General features: G+C 46.4%; 1 protein-coding gene across 1 annotated transcript in view; it reads left to right on the forward strand.

The window, feature by feature from the left end:
* The window catches only part of SERINC4 (serine incorporator 4), a 98,586-nt gene extending 84,728 nt beyond the window's left edge, over positions 1-13,858 (forward strand). The window contains exons 12-13 of the mRNA XM_040342491.1: positions 2,278-2,431; positions 13,454-13,858. Of these exons, the coding sequence (XP_040198425.1) occupies positions 2,278-2,431; positions 13,454-13,667 (368 nt within the window). The 3' untranslated portion in view covers positions 13,668-13,858. The remainder of the gene's footprint in view (positions 1-2,277; positions 2,432-13,453) is intronic.
* Positions 13,859-14,269: the final 411 nt, after the last annotated feature.

The raw sequence follows: 14,269 nt of genomic DNA on the forward strand, positions 1-14,269 counted from the left end.
CTGAAAACATGTGGTGTGGCTGTTTCAAGATGCACAATAAGGAGGCACTTAAAGAAAGATGGGCTGCATGGTCGAGTCGCCAGAAGAAGAGAGGAGTAGAGAGGAGTCAACAAGGCCTATAATGAAAGGTACACTATCCCTACTGTGAAACACGGAGGTGGATCTATGATGTTTTGGGGATGTGTTAGCTACAAAGGCATAGGAAATTTGGTCAAAATTGGCAAGATGAATGAAGTATGTTATCAAAAAATATTGAAGGAAGATTTGCATTCATCAGCCATGAAGCTGCGCATGGGAGGTACTTGGACATTCCAACATGACAATGATCCAAAACACAAGGCCAAGTCGACCTGTCATTGGTTACATCAGAATAAAGTGAAGGTTCTGGAGTGGCCATCTCAGTCTCCTGACCTCAATATCATTGAGCCACTCTGGGGAGATCTCAAACGTGCCGTTCATGCAACACAGCCCGAGAATTTACAGGAACTGGAGGCTCAAGAGGAATGGGCAGATTTACCATCTGAGAAGATAAAGAGCCTCATCCACAAATACCACAAAATACTTCAAGCTGTCATTGATGTTAAAGGGGGCAATACACGGTATTAAGAACTTTTGATCAGGGTCATTTGTGTAGTTTCTGTGATTATGATTTAAAGTGGAGGTTCCACCTGAAAAAAAATTTCCACCAAAAATCCCTCAAATTTTTTTTTTACTTATGCTAAATAGCTGTTGCTATGCGGAAGTGCCGAATCTGCCTCTTCATCCTCCGCGGTGGATTCTCTTCCTCCTCCTACACTCAGTGTCTTCTTGTGAATGGGGTGCGCTGCATTCTGGGAACTGTGTGTGTCCCAGAAAGCAGCCGGCCCATTCACAAAGCGCCGCGCTGCTTGCGCATGCGCAGTAGGAAACGGGCAGTGAAGCCGTACGGCTTCACTGCCTGTTTCCCTTACTGTGGATGGCGGCGCTTGGAGCTGACAGGATCGAGGATCGGCCTCGGCAGGGGCCGACATCGCTGGCGGCTAGGACAGGCAAGTGTCCTTATTAAAAGTCAGCAGCTCCAGTGTTAGTAGCTGCTGACTTTTAATTTTTTTTTGTAATAGAACCTCCGCTTTAAAGAGTAAACAAAGTTGATTGATAATAAATGGGTTCAGCCAAACACTAACCATGAGTGAAAGAAAAGTTTTTGTGTTATCATTCATATTCTCAGAAAAAACAGCCGGAGTCTGCGAACCCGGAAGCAAGAATGTGAAAATGGAACCGTCTGCAGCGCTGACATCTTTGCGCTGGGAGAGCTCCGTTTTAAGTTACGTGTAACATAAGGTGCTAGCTGGATTACTTGCAGGGTAAGAAAAAAAAAAACAGGAAGAGCCGTTTTGACAGATGCTAGTAGAGGAGAGCCGATCGGCTGCTCTCCTGACGGGGGGGGGTCTGTGATGATTGTTTATCAGCGCAGCCTCCCCTCAGAGGCCCGCCCAGGACCAATTGGATGCCACTGGGACCTCCAGGGATAGCCACCACACTTGACCACCAGGTATGCCCCCCTAGACCACCAGAGAAATACCAATCTGTGCCCAGGCAGCTGCCAATAAATGCACAGGCAGCTGCCAATCAGTGCCCATCCACAATGGCTGCCAGTGCCATCAGGGATGCCTATCAGTGACACGTATCAGTGCCCAGCAGTGCCACCCATCAGTACCACCCATAAGTTCCCATCATTGCAGCCTTTCAGTGCCACCCATGAGTGCCCCTCAGTGCCGCCTATCAATGCCCATCAGTGCTGAATATCAGTGCCACCCATCAGAGCCGCCTACCAGTGCCCATCAGTGACGCATATCAGTTCCATCTCATTGGTGGCGCCTTATCAGTGCCCGTCAGTGCTGCCTTATCAGTGAAGGAGAAAACATACTTATTTCCAAAATTTTCGGTTTTTCTTTACTTGTTTAGGAAGGGGGTGTAAGTGCCTGGTATTGAAGTGGTTAATTAGCATACTTTGTAATAAAGATTTATGTAATTATTAATAACACTGTCTCATGTTGTGCCCAGAAAATACATATTTTTTTGATTGATTTTTTTTAACTCTCTCAATCCTTTTTCTATGATTTTGGATGTTGGTACAGTGGGGGTCCTCCCTTTCTATACATTTCTGTTTCTGCATTATATGTGTTACAGGTGCATATTGGTTATGGTTATTTTACAGGTTTGTTTTTATTTTATTTAGATATATATATTGATATGTACCAGATTTGAAGCAGTCACAATCTACTTCCTGTCTATTAGGGGAACTTTGCTGCGAGGAAGATATGGATGCCAGTGGTGGACAAGCGGTGATTCACGATGAACGGGAAAGTGTAATCTACAGTTATTCTTTCTTCCACTTTGTATTTGTGCTCGCCTCTCTCTATGTGATGATGACGCTCACCAACTGGTTCAGGTGCGCATTCCGCACATTCTCAGGTGCTTAGTCCTCCTGCTGCTCAAGAGGCCGGCTGAGAAATGACTCCCTGTGATTTACTGAATGTTTAGCTAAAGTCCACAAGAGCTCTTATACCTCATTTATTGTGCCTATTGACATTCTCATGTGGGAGGGTTCAGGGAGTGCAGCCAAATTGTCATAAAAGAAGTCTCTTAAGGCCGGGTTCACACCGTCCCCGCATGCAGAGGCGTATCTAGTGAAAATAGCGCCTATGGCAAGCACTTAAACTGCGCCCCTGTCGAAACATTTGAACCCATCTTTCAGATAATCTTAACAAAAAAAAAAAACAACTAACAAAACAAGTGATATTTATCGTCCCTTGTGATACCTTGGGTAGTGACATATCCTTTTTATGGAGAAATCTGGGGTTTATTAGACCCCTGATCCCTCCTCTGCCCTCCAAGGCCAGGTAAATGCAGAACCAATACTGGAAGTGATTAAATCTTCATCACCTAAGGCCTCAGTTTTCACAGAGGAGAGGGAGAAACTGATGTTCCTCCTTCTTCTTTGTGCGCTGCCAATCCGACCAGATGGAATGGGAGAGCCTGAGATTACAGGGGAGGGCTGTGGCTGAACGCAGCAGGGATAGCGCTGCCATTGTCCATTAGCAAAGGTGCTGAAAAGGAGATCCTGCCTATGCTTGGGAGGACGGAAGAAGAGACCCTCAGACCCTGGTAAGTGCCTTGCTGCCCACCCACTCAACAGCGCCCCCTTCATATGGCGCCCATGGCACTTGCCATGGCTGCCATACCCTAGATACGCCACTGCCCGCATGCGGCTCACAGCAGGGGTCCGGTGCATGCTGGTTTACCGGTTAAGGTCCGATTTCAGTGAATATCTCCTAAATGTGCACCGTTTAGGAGATATTCACATTTGTAGAAGCCGGTGATGTCACTGGCACATGCACACTACACTCAGAATGCACACCATCCATTGAGAGCACTGTGCTGTGATCCCTGCACGCATACGCCATTCAAACAGCCAGATACAGCAAACCCAGAAGGAAGACCAGGTGAAGATGGAAGCGCCAACAGCAGTGACAATGCGCCGCTGGAGGACTTTTAAGGTAAGCTTATGACTTTAGCTGCCTGGGGACCAATGTTTTTTTAATTTTTTACTTTAATACCACTTTAAAGGGGTTGTAAGTCCTCAAGGTTTTTCACCTTAATGCATTCTATGCATCGAGTGAGTGAGTGAGTGAGTAACTTGTATAGTGCCACAAATGCGAACTTAATCGCCTCAAGGCGCTTTGCATCCAGCGTTGTCCTGATCCATTAGAAGAGAGGGGTAAGGTGAAAAACCTCCTGTGATGCAGCAGACCCCCTCCCTTTTACTTACCTAAACCCAGTCGTTCCAGCGACGGGATGAGCACACTAGCTCCAGCCGGTGTCTTGTGTCCTGATTGGATAGATTGATACCAGCACAGCCATTGGCTCCCGCTGCTGTCAATCAAATCAAATGATGCGGGGGCGGCGCCGAGTCCTGCTGCCTGTGTCAATGGAAGCACGCCCGCATGAGTACCCTGAGGAAGAGCGGCTCTCCAACAGGGCAATGGAGAGGAGGAGGAGTCAGGAGCGACCCCAGAAGAGGAGGATCGGGGCCACTATGTGAAAAACCAACTTCACAGCGGAGGTAAGTATGACATGTGTTTTATTTTGTTTTTTAAACAAACAATTAAATATCCTTTAAAGCTGAACTCCAGGTATGAGCTTTATTACATAGTTACTTTGGTCCAGCTTGGCACAATGTAAGTATGTACAGTATATCTCATGCCCGAGGGACCGCTGGGGAAGCTGAAAATCACTGTAGTAGTCAGCACTGCTACATTGATAGCCATGTTCCTCAGGTTCCTGTGCCAAGCGGGTTTTCCCACTGCACACTGACCACAGAGGTTTGGTCGCTCAACACTGCTGCTGTTCAGAGCACTAGAGGGTGCAAATCTGGTGCAGCTCTCCATAGAAAACAATCAGCTTTCATTTTTTTTTGGCAAAGCTTAATTGAACAAGCTGAAGTTAGAAGCTGATTGGGTACCATGCTCCGGTGACACCAGATTTTGCACTCTCCAGTTTTAGTAAATCAAGGTCAAAGTGTGCTCTGATTGGAGGAAGTGAAGATTGTGACTTCATCAACTCTCCTCTCCACCTTGTCTAATCAGAGAACATTTTGGGGATTATTTACGAAAGGCAAATGCACTTTGCACTACAAGTGCAAACTACAAGTGCAAAGTGCACTTGGAAGTGCAGTCGCTGTAGATCCGAGGGGGACATGCAAGGGAAGTAAAAAACATGATTGGATAATAAAATAAGCAGAGCTTCCCCTCATTTCAGATCTACTTCTCAGATTTACAGCGACTGCACTTCAAGGTGCACTTTCAGTGCAATTTCAAGTGCACTTTGCACTTGTAGTTGGCACTTGTAGTGCAAAGTGGATTTGCCTTTTGTAAATAACCACATTTGTGTTCATTGAAAAAGGTGTTCCCTGAATGGAGGCAGTGCCTAGTAAGTGGCGCCCTGTGGAAAGTGGGTAGAGCTGAAGCCACTTGGCACAGGACCCAGAAGATCAAGGCTACTACAGTGATAGCTTCCTCAGTGACCCATCGGATATATAATATGCATACTTACGTTGTGCCAAGCTGGACCATGTAAGTATCCAACAAAGATCAAACCTGGAGTTCAGCTTTAATGTTCCATATTATTTTGCTGTTAATGTGGTAGTCATCCTGGAATGTAACCCTTGATGCTCTTTTGGTCAGTTTGGCTAATCTTAGCTTATCAGGTAGAGTTTCAACATAACACACCATATGCTTCATACCAGATGGGAGTGCAATTTATCAGTACTTTAATATTTCATCATCTGTCAGAAGTATGTAAATCTGGATTTTGCAAACTCTATTCTGTAATTATAACAGAACATTCCATTGCTATATTAAAATCAAGTCTGTTCCTGATTCCTGATCAGGTGAAGTACTATTGCCCAGTGAGGTAACCTAATTATGATCACATAGGAACGGATGGAATGCCAAATGTGTTATTGGTTGCTGAACTTGGCACAATATCCGATAACGGGTTGTCACTGCTGACTGTCTTAGGTAAAAGGAAGAAGCAGGGTGATTTTGTATTGAAAAAGTGAGCCTATGCTTGTATTGTGTAGTGGCCTAGTTGTGTCCTCTATGTGCACAGCCATTGCAGTGAGGGAGCACTTGTACTTTAGGTACATAGGTGGGTTCTCTTAAACCAGGGGTGCCCAACCTTTTGAAGAGCAAGGGTCACTTAAAGCGGTTGTAAACCCAATCTAATGACTTTTCTTCCTATGGACAATTGCAGGTTTTATAATTATTTGCGTTAGAAGAATGACTCCTTACCTGCTTGCCTTGCGAGTTATAGGTATATTTGTGGCCAATGATGTAGCCCGCGCATGCGCTATATGTCGAGATTTTCCGGCTAGCGGAGACCCGGCCGGATTAATGCAGTGTATAGGAAGGGGCTGCGTCATTTCCTCTTGTCGACGTCAGCCTCGACATCATGTGATGCTTCCAAGTAAGCGAGCAACAGGAGGCTCTGATTCGCCCGATGTTTGTTTCCGTAGTAACCGGAAACGAAAAAGAGGCTTGGATACGGCTATCAGTGCGCATGCACGGAATTACAAAGAGGAAAATTCAATGCGGGCGGAAGTATATTAGAATACAGACACGGAAGACCACAGTTGATATGGCGACGGCTGTTACAGAGCAGCAGTGTTTCTAATATAGAGTGTTTTTACAGTAAGAATGATTTTTGGGCTTACTCTTAGTGCCCATTTTATTCAAAATAAATACTTAGATTGTTATATTGGTTAAATAATTTTTCTTTTGGTGAGTTTACAACCGCTTTAAGTAACTTGGTAACCTTGGTGCCTCCACCCTGCACTTGATTTACACATCCCTACACTTGATGCACGAATCCAGTTCTATCAAACCCAGTATCCCAGATATCTCCACTCTCCAGCACAACCTAGGAGGCCACCACAATGGCTAAGCAAATTTTTCTTTCTTGTCAGTGGAAGTGTAGTCACATTTTTCCCATTCCCCTCTATGCACCCAACTGTGGAGTGCTAGGCTCACTATGCAAGCCGCTTAGGGCCCCACAAAGCTGCAGAGGGCCCCCCAAATTACTAGAGGCCCCGCCTGGTGAGAAGTCATTTTCGGCCCCTCACCTCGCTTCTCAACTCACTGGCTGCATGGGAGAAGATGTAAGGAGTCAGCACCCCCAACTTTAACGTAAGATTTAATTTCCGACAGCAAAACCCCCCCTCGCCCCGCTTCTCAACTTTAATCTTTAATGTGACATGTCACTGTCGGCAGCTCCCCCACCCTCCGCTTCTCAACTTTAATGTGACATGTCATTTTGCTTAGGGCCCCAGGGAGGTCAGGATCGGCACTGGCTAAGGTGTCTGGGTAATTTACTGATAGGCGAATATGTTGGAATGTTTGAGAGTGGACAATTTTTTTTAGACATTCTGAACATTACATTAACCTGTTCAAAGAGGTCTGGGAGCAAGCTAATAGAAACTTAGGCCTGGATCCACAAAGGAGTTACTACGGCGTATCTCCAGATGAGTGTGAGGCGTCGCATCTCTGCGCCTGATTCATAGAATCAGATACGCCTCACTGTTGCCTAGATACGAGCGGCGTAAGTCTCTTACGCCGTCGTATCTTGGGGTGCATATTTACGCTGGCCGCTAGGGGCGCTTCCGTATATTTCCGCGTCGAATATGCAAATGAGCTAGATACGCCGATTCATGAACGTTGGTGCGCCCGGCGTATCAAGATACGTCGTTTACCTTTTACTGTAAAAAAAAAAAAAAAGATATGTCGTTTACGTAAGGCGTCGGACCTGCGTAAAGTTACCCCTCATAAAGCAGGGGCAAGTCATGTTAGGTATGGACGTCGGAAACGTACGAACAGGGTCGTATTTTACGTCGTTTGCGTAAGTCGTCCGTGAATGGGGCTGGGCGTAGATTACGTTCACGTCGACTAAGGATTGAGCGGGCGTAATTTACTTTGAAAATTCAACGTGATACTGAGCATGCGCGCGCATGTGCCGTTCGTAAAGCGCGTCATTTACGTGGGGTCACCAATCATTTACATACAACACGCCCCCAACCAGCCTATTTTGAATTAGGCGGGCTTACGCCGGCCCATTTACACTACGCCGCCGTAACTTAGAGCGCAAGTCCTTTCTGAATACAGGACCTGCCGCTCTAAGTTACGGCGGCGTAGTGTATCTGAGATACGCTACGCCCGCCTAAAGATAGGCGCTTCTTTGAGAATCTGGGCCTGAGTGTACCTGCTGGTGTCTGATGATACTGTAGATCCCGCAATGAGGTTATTATACCTGGTCTGACTCGGGCATGGGTTCGTTGGGAGTAAGTTTAGTAAGTGTTTTTCAATGCTCAGGAAAATGCACATGCCTGGAATGTGTACAGACATATAGCATAAAGCAGCTCATTGCTATCAGATATGGCCTTCTCTACAGCGCAGTATTGAAAAGTTGGCCATGTCCCAGTTTAATTATCTGAAGAGTGGAATGACTTCTCCCACGTGTATGTTACTTGTGAACCTTCCAGCAAGGAACAGCAAATCAAATTGTAGATTTTTTTTTTATAGATGATCAAAGCTATTTTTTGGGGATTCAGATAAAAATATGTTTAGGTTGGTTCATGAACAACAGTTATTCACAAATATAAGCAATTCCAGTTTCCGATCCACCAAACTAGTTTGCAGATTATTAACTATAGAGAAAAGATACGCCAGCCTAAGTCTGAATTTGCGCCGACGCTAATTTAAGCGTATTCTGGTAACCAGATACGCTTAAACTAGGCTCAGATACGAGCGGCGTAAGTGTCTTACACTGTCGTATCCTAAAGTGTAATTTTTAGGCTGACCGCTAGGTGGCGCTTCCATTGCGGTCGGCGTAGAATATGTAAATTACTAGATACGCCTATTCACGAACGTACGCCCGGCCGACGCAGTACAGATACGCCGTTTACGTAACGCATTATCAGGCCTAAAGTTATTTAATCAAATAGCTGGGATAGTAATGTTAAGTATGGCCGTCGTTCCCGCGTCGAAATTCGAAAATTTTACGTCATTTGTGTAAGTCGTCCGTGAATAGGGATTTACGTCATTTACGTCCACGTCGAAACCAATAGGACCGTGCGGCATACTTAGCCGCAATGCACACTGGGATATGTACACGGACGGCGCATGCGGCGTTCCAAAAAAACTTCAATCACGTCAGGTCAACCCAAATTAACATAAAACACACCCCCTCAGCCTATTTTGAATTAGGCGCGCTTGCGCCCGCCGCATTTACGCTACGCCGCTGTAACTTAGCAGGCAAGTAGTTTGTGAATCATGTACTTGCCTCGCTAACTTACGGCGGCGTAGTGTAAATGCCATACGCTAGGCCGCCGCAGCTATGCGCTCGCCATCCTGAATCTAGCTAAATGTATATGCTGCTCCATGTGGATCCGCCACTGCAATCCTCTCTACCTCCCCTTGGGTGCCAGCTCCACTCATCCAGTCATGCCAAATGGAAACAAATAAGATCCAAGTGGCCGTACTTCTGTAAACATCATTCACTTTATTGTACATATAAAAATGCCACATACAGCAAACCAGACACTGTGGGAGCAGGGGAGAAAGTTGACGTGTTTCGCACTAACTAGCACTTACTCATGACTCACCTCCTGTACATATAGCCTTGTATATGAACTGTCAGTAGCAAATAAATGGTGTAAAGCAAGGGTACAAGAAAGATAGGTCCTGTGCTTTGTTCATCTGGTGAATTCATTATGTATCACATTGAAGACCTTGGCCCGGATTCTCAGAGGAGATACGACGGCGTATCTCCAGATACGCCGTCGTATCTCTGCGTTGTGCCGTCGTATCTATGCGCCTGATTCTTAGAATCAGTTACGCATAGATATCTGTTAGATCCGACAGGCGTAAGTCTCTTACGCCGTCGGATCGTAACTGCATTTTTACGCTGGCCGCTAGGGGCGTGTACGCTGATTTACGCGTCAAAATATGTAAATGAGCTAGATATGCAAATTCCCGAACGTATGCTCGACCGACGCAGTAAAGTTACGCCATTTACGTTAGGCTTTTCTCGGCGTATAGTTACCCCTGCTATATGGTGGCGTAAGTGCGGCGTAACAATGTTAAGTATGGCCGCCGTTCCCGCGTCAAAATTTGAAAAAGTTACGTTGTTTGCGTAAGTCGTCCGTGAATGGGGCTGGACGTCTTTTACGTTCACGTCGAAACCAATGACGTCCTTGCGGCTTACTTTGGAGCAATGCACACTGGGAAATTCCACGGACGGCGCAAATGCGCTGTTCGGGAAAAACGTCAATCACGTCGGGTCACAGAAGATTTACATAAAACACGCCCCCCTGATCCAAATTTAAATTAGGCGGGCTTACGCCGGCCGATTTACGCTACGCCGCCGCAACTTACGGAGCAAGTGCTTTGAGAATACAGCACTTGCCCGTCTAAGTTGCGGAGGCGTAACGTAAATCAGATACGTTACGCCCGCACAAAGGTTTGCGATCGTACGAGAATCTGGCCCCTTATCTACACTGGTGTAAGTATGTCAATGTAATTATGCTTTTATCATATCAGAGGGGCCTTTGGGGAAGCTGACAATCACTGTAATAGTCTGTGCTACTACAGTGATAGCCACGAAAGCCCGGGTCCTGTGCTGGATGGTTTCCCCACTGCACCCTGACCACAGGGGGACACTCACTCAGCACTTCTGCCATTCACAGTTTTTTCTTTTATTTGCTCTCTCTTTAGATGAGGTGGAAATCCTGACAAGATTGCTCCTCTTGGCCACCTTGTACTATCAGAGATTGTCTTGTATTCATTCATTGTGATCAGTATGCAGTGGGAAAGCCGCTCGGCACGAAACCTGGAAAATATTGACTATCACTCTGGTAGTGCTGACTAATACAATGATTGTCATCTTCCCTAGCAGACCCTCAGATTTGAGATATACTGTACATACATTGTGCTAAGCTGGACTAATGTATGTATGCAATAAAAATTATACCTGAAATTCAGCTTTAAAATTATATTAAGGGTTCCCTTTTTATAATAAAATAATAAAGATGTCATGCGTACCTGCTCTGTGCAATGGTTTTGCACAGAGAAACTCAGATCCTCTTCTTCTGGGGTCCCCTTTCAGCGCTCCTGGCTCCTCCTCTTCAGCAAGCTGCTTCCTATGGGACAGAGCCAGGAGACCTTTGGCTCTCATGCAGAGCACTGCATCATAAATGGTCTCAGTTAAGTATAATGAAGGAGGGGCAGGGAGGGATTCTGTTACACAGAACGTTTTTTACCCTAATACATAGAATGCATTTAGGTAAAAAAAAAAAAAAAACGATAGGCTTTAGAACCACTTTAATGTTACCCTTCCAAAGTATTCCAAAGCAAAGAGGAAAAACAAAGACCGTGGGCTAGATTCAGATAGGTTAGCGGATCTAAAGATCCGCTAACCTATCTGATTTACGATCCGCCGGCGCAAGTTTTTGAGGCAAGTGCTTTATTCAGAAAGCACTTGCCTCTAAAGTTGTGCCGGCGGATCGTAAATCCCCCAGCGGAATTCTAATTCCGCGGCTAGGGAGTGTGTAACATTTAAATCAGGCGCGTCCCCGCGCCGATCGAACTGCGCATGCGCCGTCCGCTAAATTTTCCAGCGTGCATTGCTCCAAATGACGCCGCTAGGACGTCATTGGTTTCGACGTGAACGTAAATTACAGCCATCCGTATTCGCGAACGACTTACGCAAACGACGTAAAAAAAAAAAAATTCGACCCGGGAACGACGGCCATACTTAACATAGGATACGCCGCATATAGCAGGGGTAACTATCTGCCGGAAAAAGCCGAATGCAAACGACGTAAAAAAAGCGCCGGGCGGGTGTTCGTTTCTGAATCACCGGAAATCCTCATTTGCATATTCGTCGCGTGTAAAAAACGAAACGCCACCTAGTGGCCGGCCTGGAATTGCAGCCTAAGATCCGACGGTGTCACATAGGCCTCGTACACACGGCCGAGGAACTCGACGTGCCAAACACGTCGAGTTCCTCGGCGAGTTCAGCCCTGAAGCCGCCGAGGAGCTCGGCGGGCCGAGAGCTCCCATAGAACAACGAGAAAATAGAGAACATGTTCTCTATTTTCTCGACGAGTTCCTCGGCGGCTCCATCGGGCCGAAAGTGTACAGACGACAGAGTTTCTCGGCAGAATCCGGCTCTGACCGAGTTTCTCGCCGAATTCGGCCGAGAAACTCTGTCGTGTGTACGAGGCCTTACACCTGTCGGATCTAAGGGAGATCTATGCGGAACCTGATTCTATGAATCAGGCGCATAAATACGATGGACGGAACTCAGAGATACGACGTCGTATCTCTATCTGAATCCGGCCCAATGTCTATCTTTCCTGTTTTTCTCCTTTGCTGTATATTGTTTTTTACAAAATAATTGGCCCCACTTCGCAACTTACAGGACTTTAAAGCGGAGGTCCGCCATTTTTTTTTTTTTTTTTTTTTAAAGTCAGCAGCTTCAAATACTGGAGCGGTTGACTTTTAAAATACAGACACTTACCTGTCCAGGGCGCCCGCGATGTCGGCACCCGATGCCGATCTATCCTCGGCATTCAGGTGCTGCCGCCGCCATCTTCGCTAAGCCTTGCAGCTTAACTTCCTGGTTTCCTACTGCGCATTGGACCCTGCTGTCTTTTGGGACCTGTGTGTCTCCCAGAAGACAGCGGGGGGACGGGACGGAGAAGGCGCCAGAAGTGGCATAGATACCCGAGGGTGGCTCGGATATCTATGCCCAGAAGTGGGAGCAAAATACCTGTATTAGACAGGTATCTGCTCCCCACTCCCCCCTGAAAGGTGCCAAATGTGACATCGGAGGGGGAGGAGGAACCGGAAAAGCAGAAGTTCCATTTTTAGGTGGAACTCCGCTTTAATCATCTATGATTTATGGCAGAGTGCCAGATACCACAGCAAACTTTTAGAGGTGGAGTCCATGCCTCAATAGGTTGTTGTGGGGGGTCATAATGTTATGACCGATTTGTGTACATACTTACATGCCAAGCTGGACCAATGTATGTACGCAATTCAGATCATACTTGGAATTCAGCTTTAATATTACCGTATTTATCGGCGTATACCGCGCACTTTTTTGCCCTGGAATTCAGGGCAAAATCGTGGGTGCGCGATATATGCCGATACCCGCGTCGAGTTTGAACTACTGCGCCGGCATATACCGAGCGCAGTACACTCGTGTATAGTCGGGCAGACTCGGCTCCTCTCGCAGTCACGTCCTGGACGCACAGGACGTAAACGCGAGAGGAGCTGAGCCTGCCCGACTATACACGAGTGTACTGCGCTCGGTATATGCCAGCGCAGTAGTTCAAACTCAGCGCGGGGATCGAGCGGGGAGGAAACTGCAGAAGGACGCCGGACCCGACGAGGAGGACACCACCGAAGCCGCAGACGGACGCCGGACCCGACGAGGCCGCCGATGGACGCCGCTCAAGACACCAAAACTGTAAGTACTAAAATGTTTTTTTTTAACAGGAATGCGGGTCCACTTTAGGGGTGCGCACTATACGCCGGAGCGTGCAATACCCCGATAAATACGGTACTTTTCCAAAGTATTCTAAAGCAAAGAGAAATATAAGGACAATGTCTACCTTCCCTCTTTTTCTCCTTTGCAATATATTGTTTTCTCCAACACAATAGGTGCTCTTTAAGCAGAGAAGTATTTACTCCAGAGGGTACAGCGAGGAGTTCACTGTGTATTTATAAGGTCACACACCATGGTAATTAATTCAAACACCTCACACCTTATATATGAGTAATGTTTAAGTATCAGCATGACTAATGTTTGAAGATCAGTGTGTTCTCATGCTACTCCTTTTCTTTTGTAGCTATGAAGATTCATCTCTGGAGTCCATCTTTACCCATGGCAGCTGGCCCACATTTTGGATCAAGGTGGCCTCTTGTTGGACATGTGTCATTCTTTATTTGTGGATACTTTTGGCACCAACGTGTCTTCCTGGACATGGACAAAACCAGAAGAATGGACCTCCACAGCATATGCTGGGACGGAGACAATTACGCAGAGTCACCGTTTCTAAGTAGTAACTCCCATTATATTTATGAATACAATGACATTCAGACTGAACATTGGTTTGATGAGATCAGTGCACATCCAATGTGCTGTGGAAGGAATCCACTGTAAAGTACTTGCTGTAGTGGAGGTAACTGGATGAAAATACAAGCACTAGAAACATTTTATACATTTTGTGATGAGAAGGGGGATATACATTATGGGCCTGATTCACAGAAAACTCCGGCGGCGTAACGTATCGTGTTTACGTTACACCGCCGCAAGTTTTCAGCGCAAGTGCCTGATTCACCAAGCACTTGCGTGTAAACTTATGGCGGTGTATCGTAAAGACGTCCGGCGCAAGCCCGCCTAATTCAAATGGGGCATGTACCATTTAAATTAGGCGTGCTCCCGCGCCGGACGTACTGCGCATGCTCCGTTTTGAAATTCCCGCCGTGCTTTGCGCGAAGTGACGTCATTTTTTTGAACGGCGACATGCGTAACGTACTTCCGTATTCCCGGACGTCTTACGCCAAAAAAAAAAATATTGAAATTCGACCCGGGAACGACGGCCATACTTTAACATGGCTCATCTAAAGTTAAGCCATGTTAAAGCAGCCGTAACTTTGCGAAG

The sequence above is a fragment of the Rana temporaria genome, chromosome 3 (assembly GCF_905171775.1).
Source record: "Rana temporaria chromosome 3, aRanTem1.1, whole genome shotgun sequence".
NCBI classification, from domain to species: domain Eukaryota; kingdom Metazoa; phylum Chordata; class Amphibia; order Anura; family Ranidae; genus Rana; species Rana temporaria.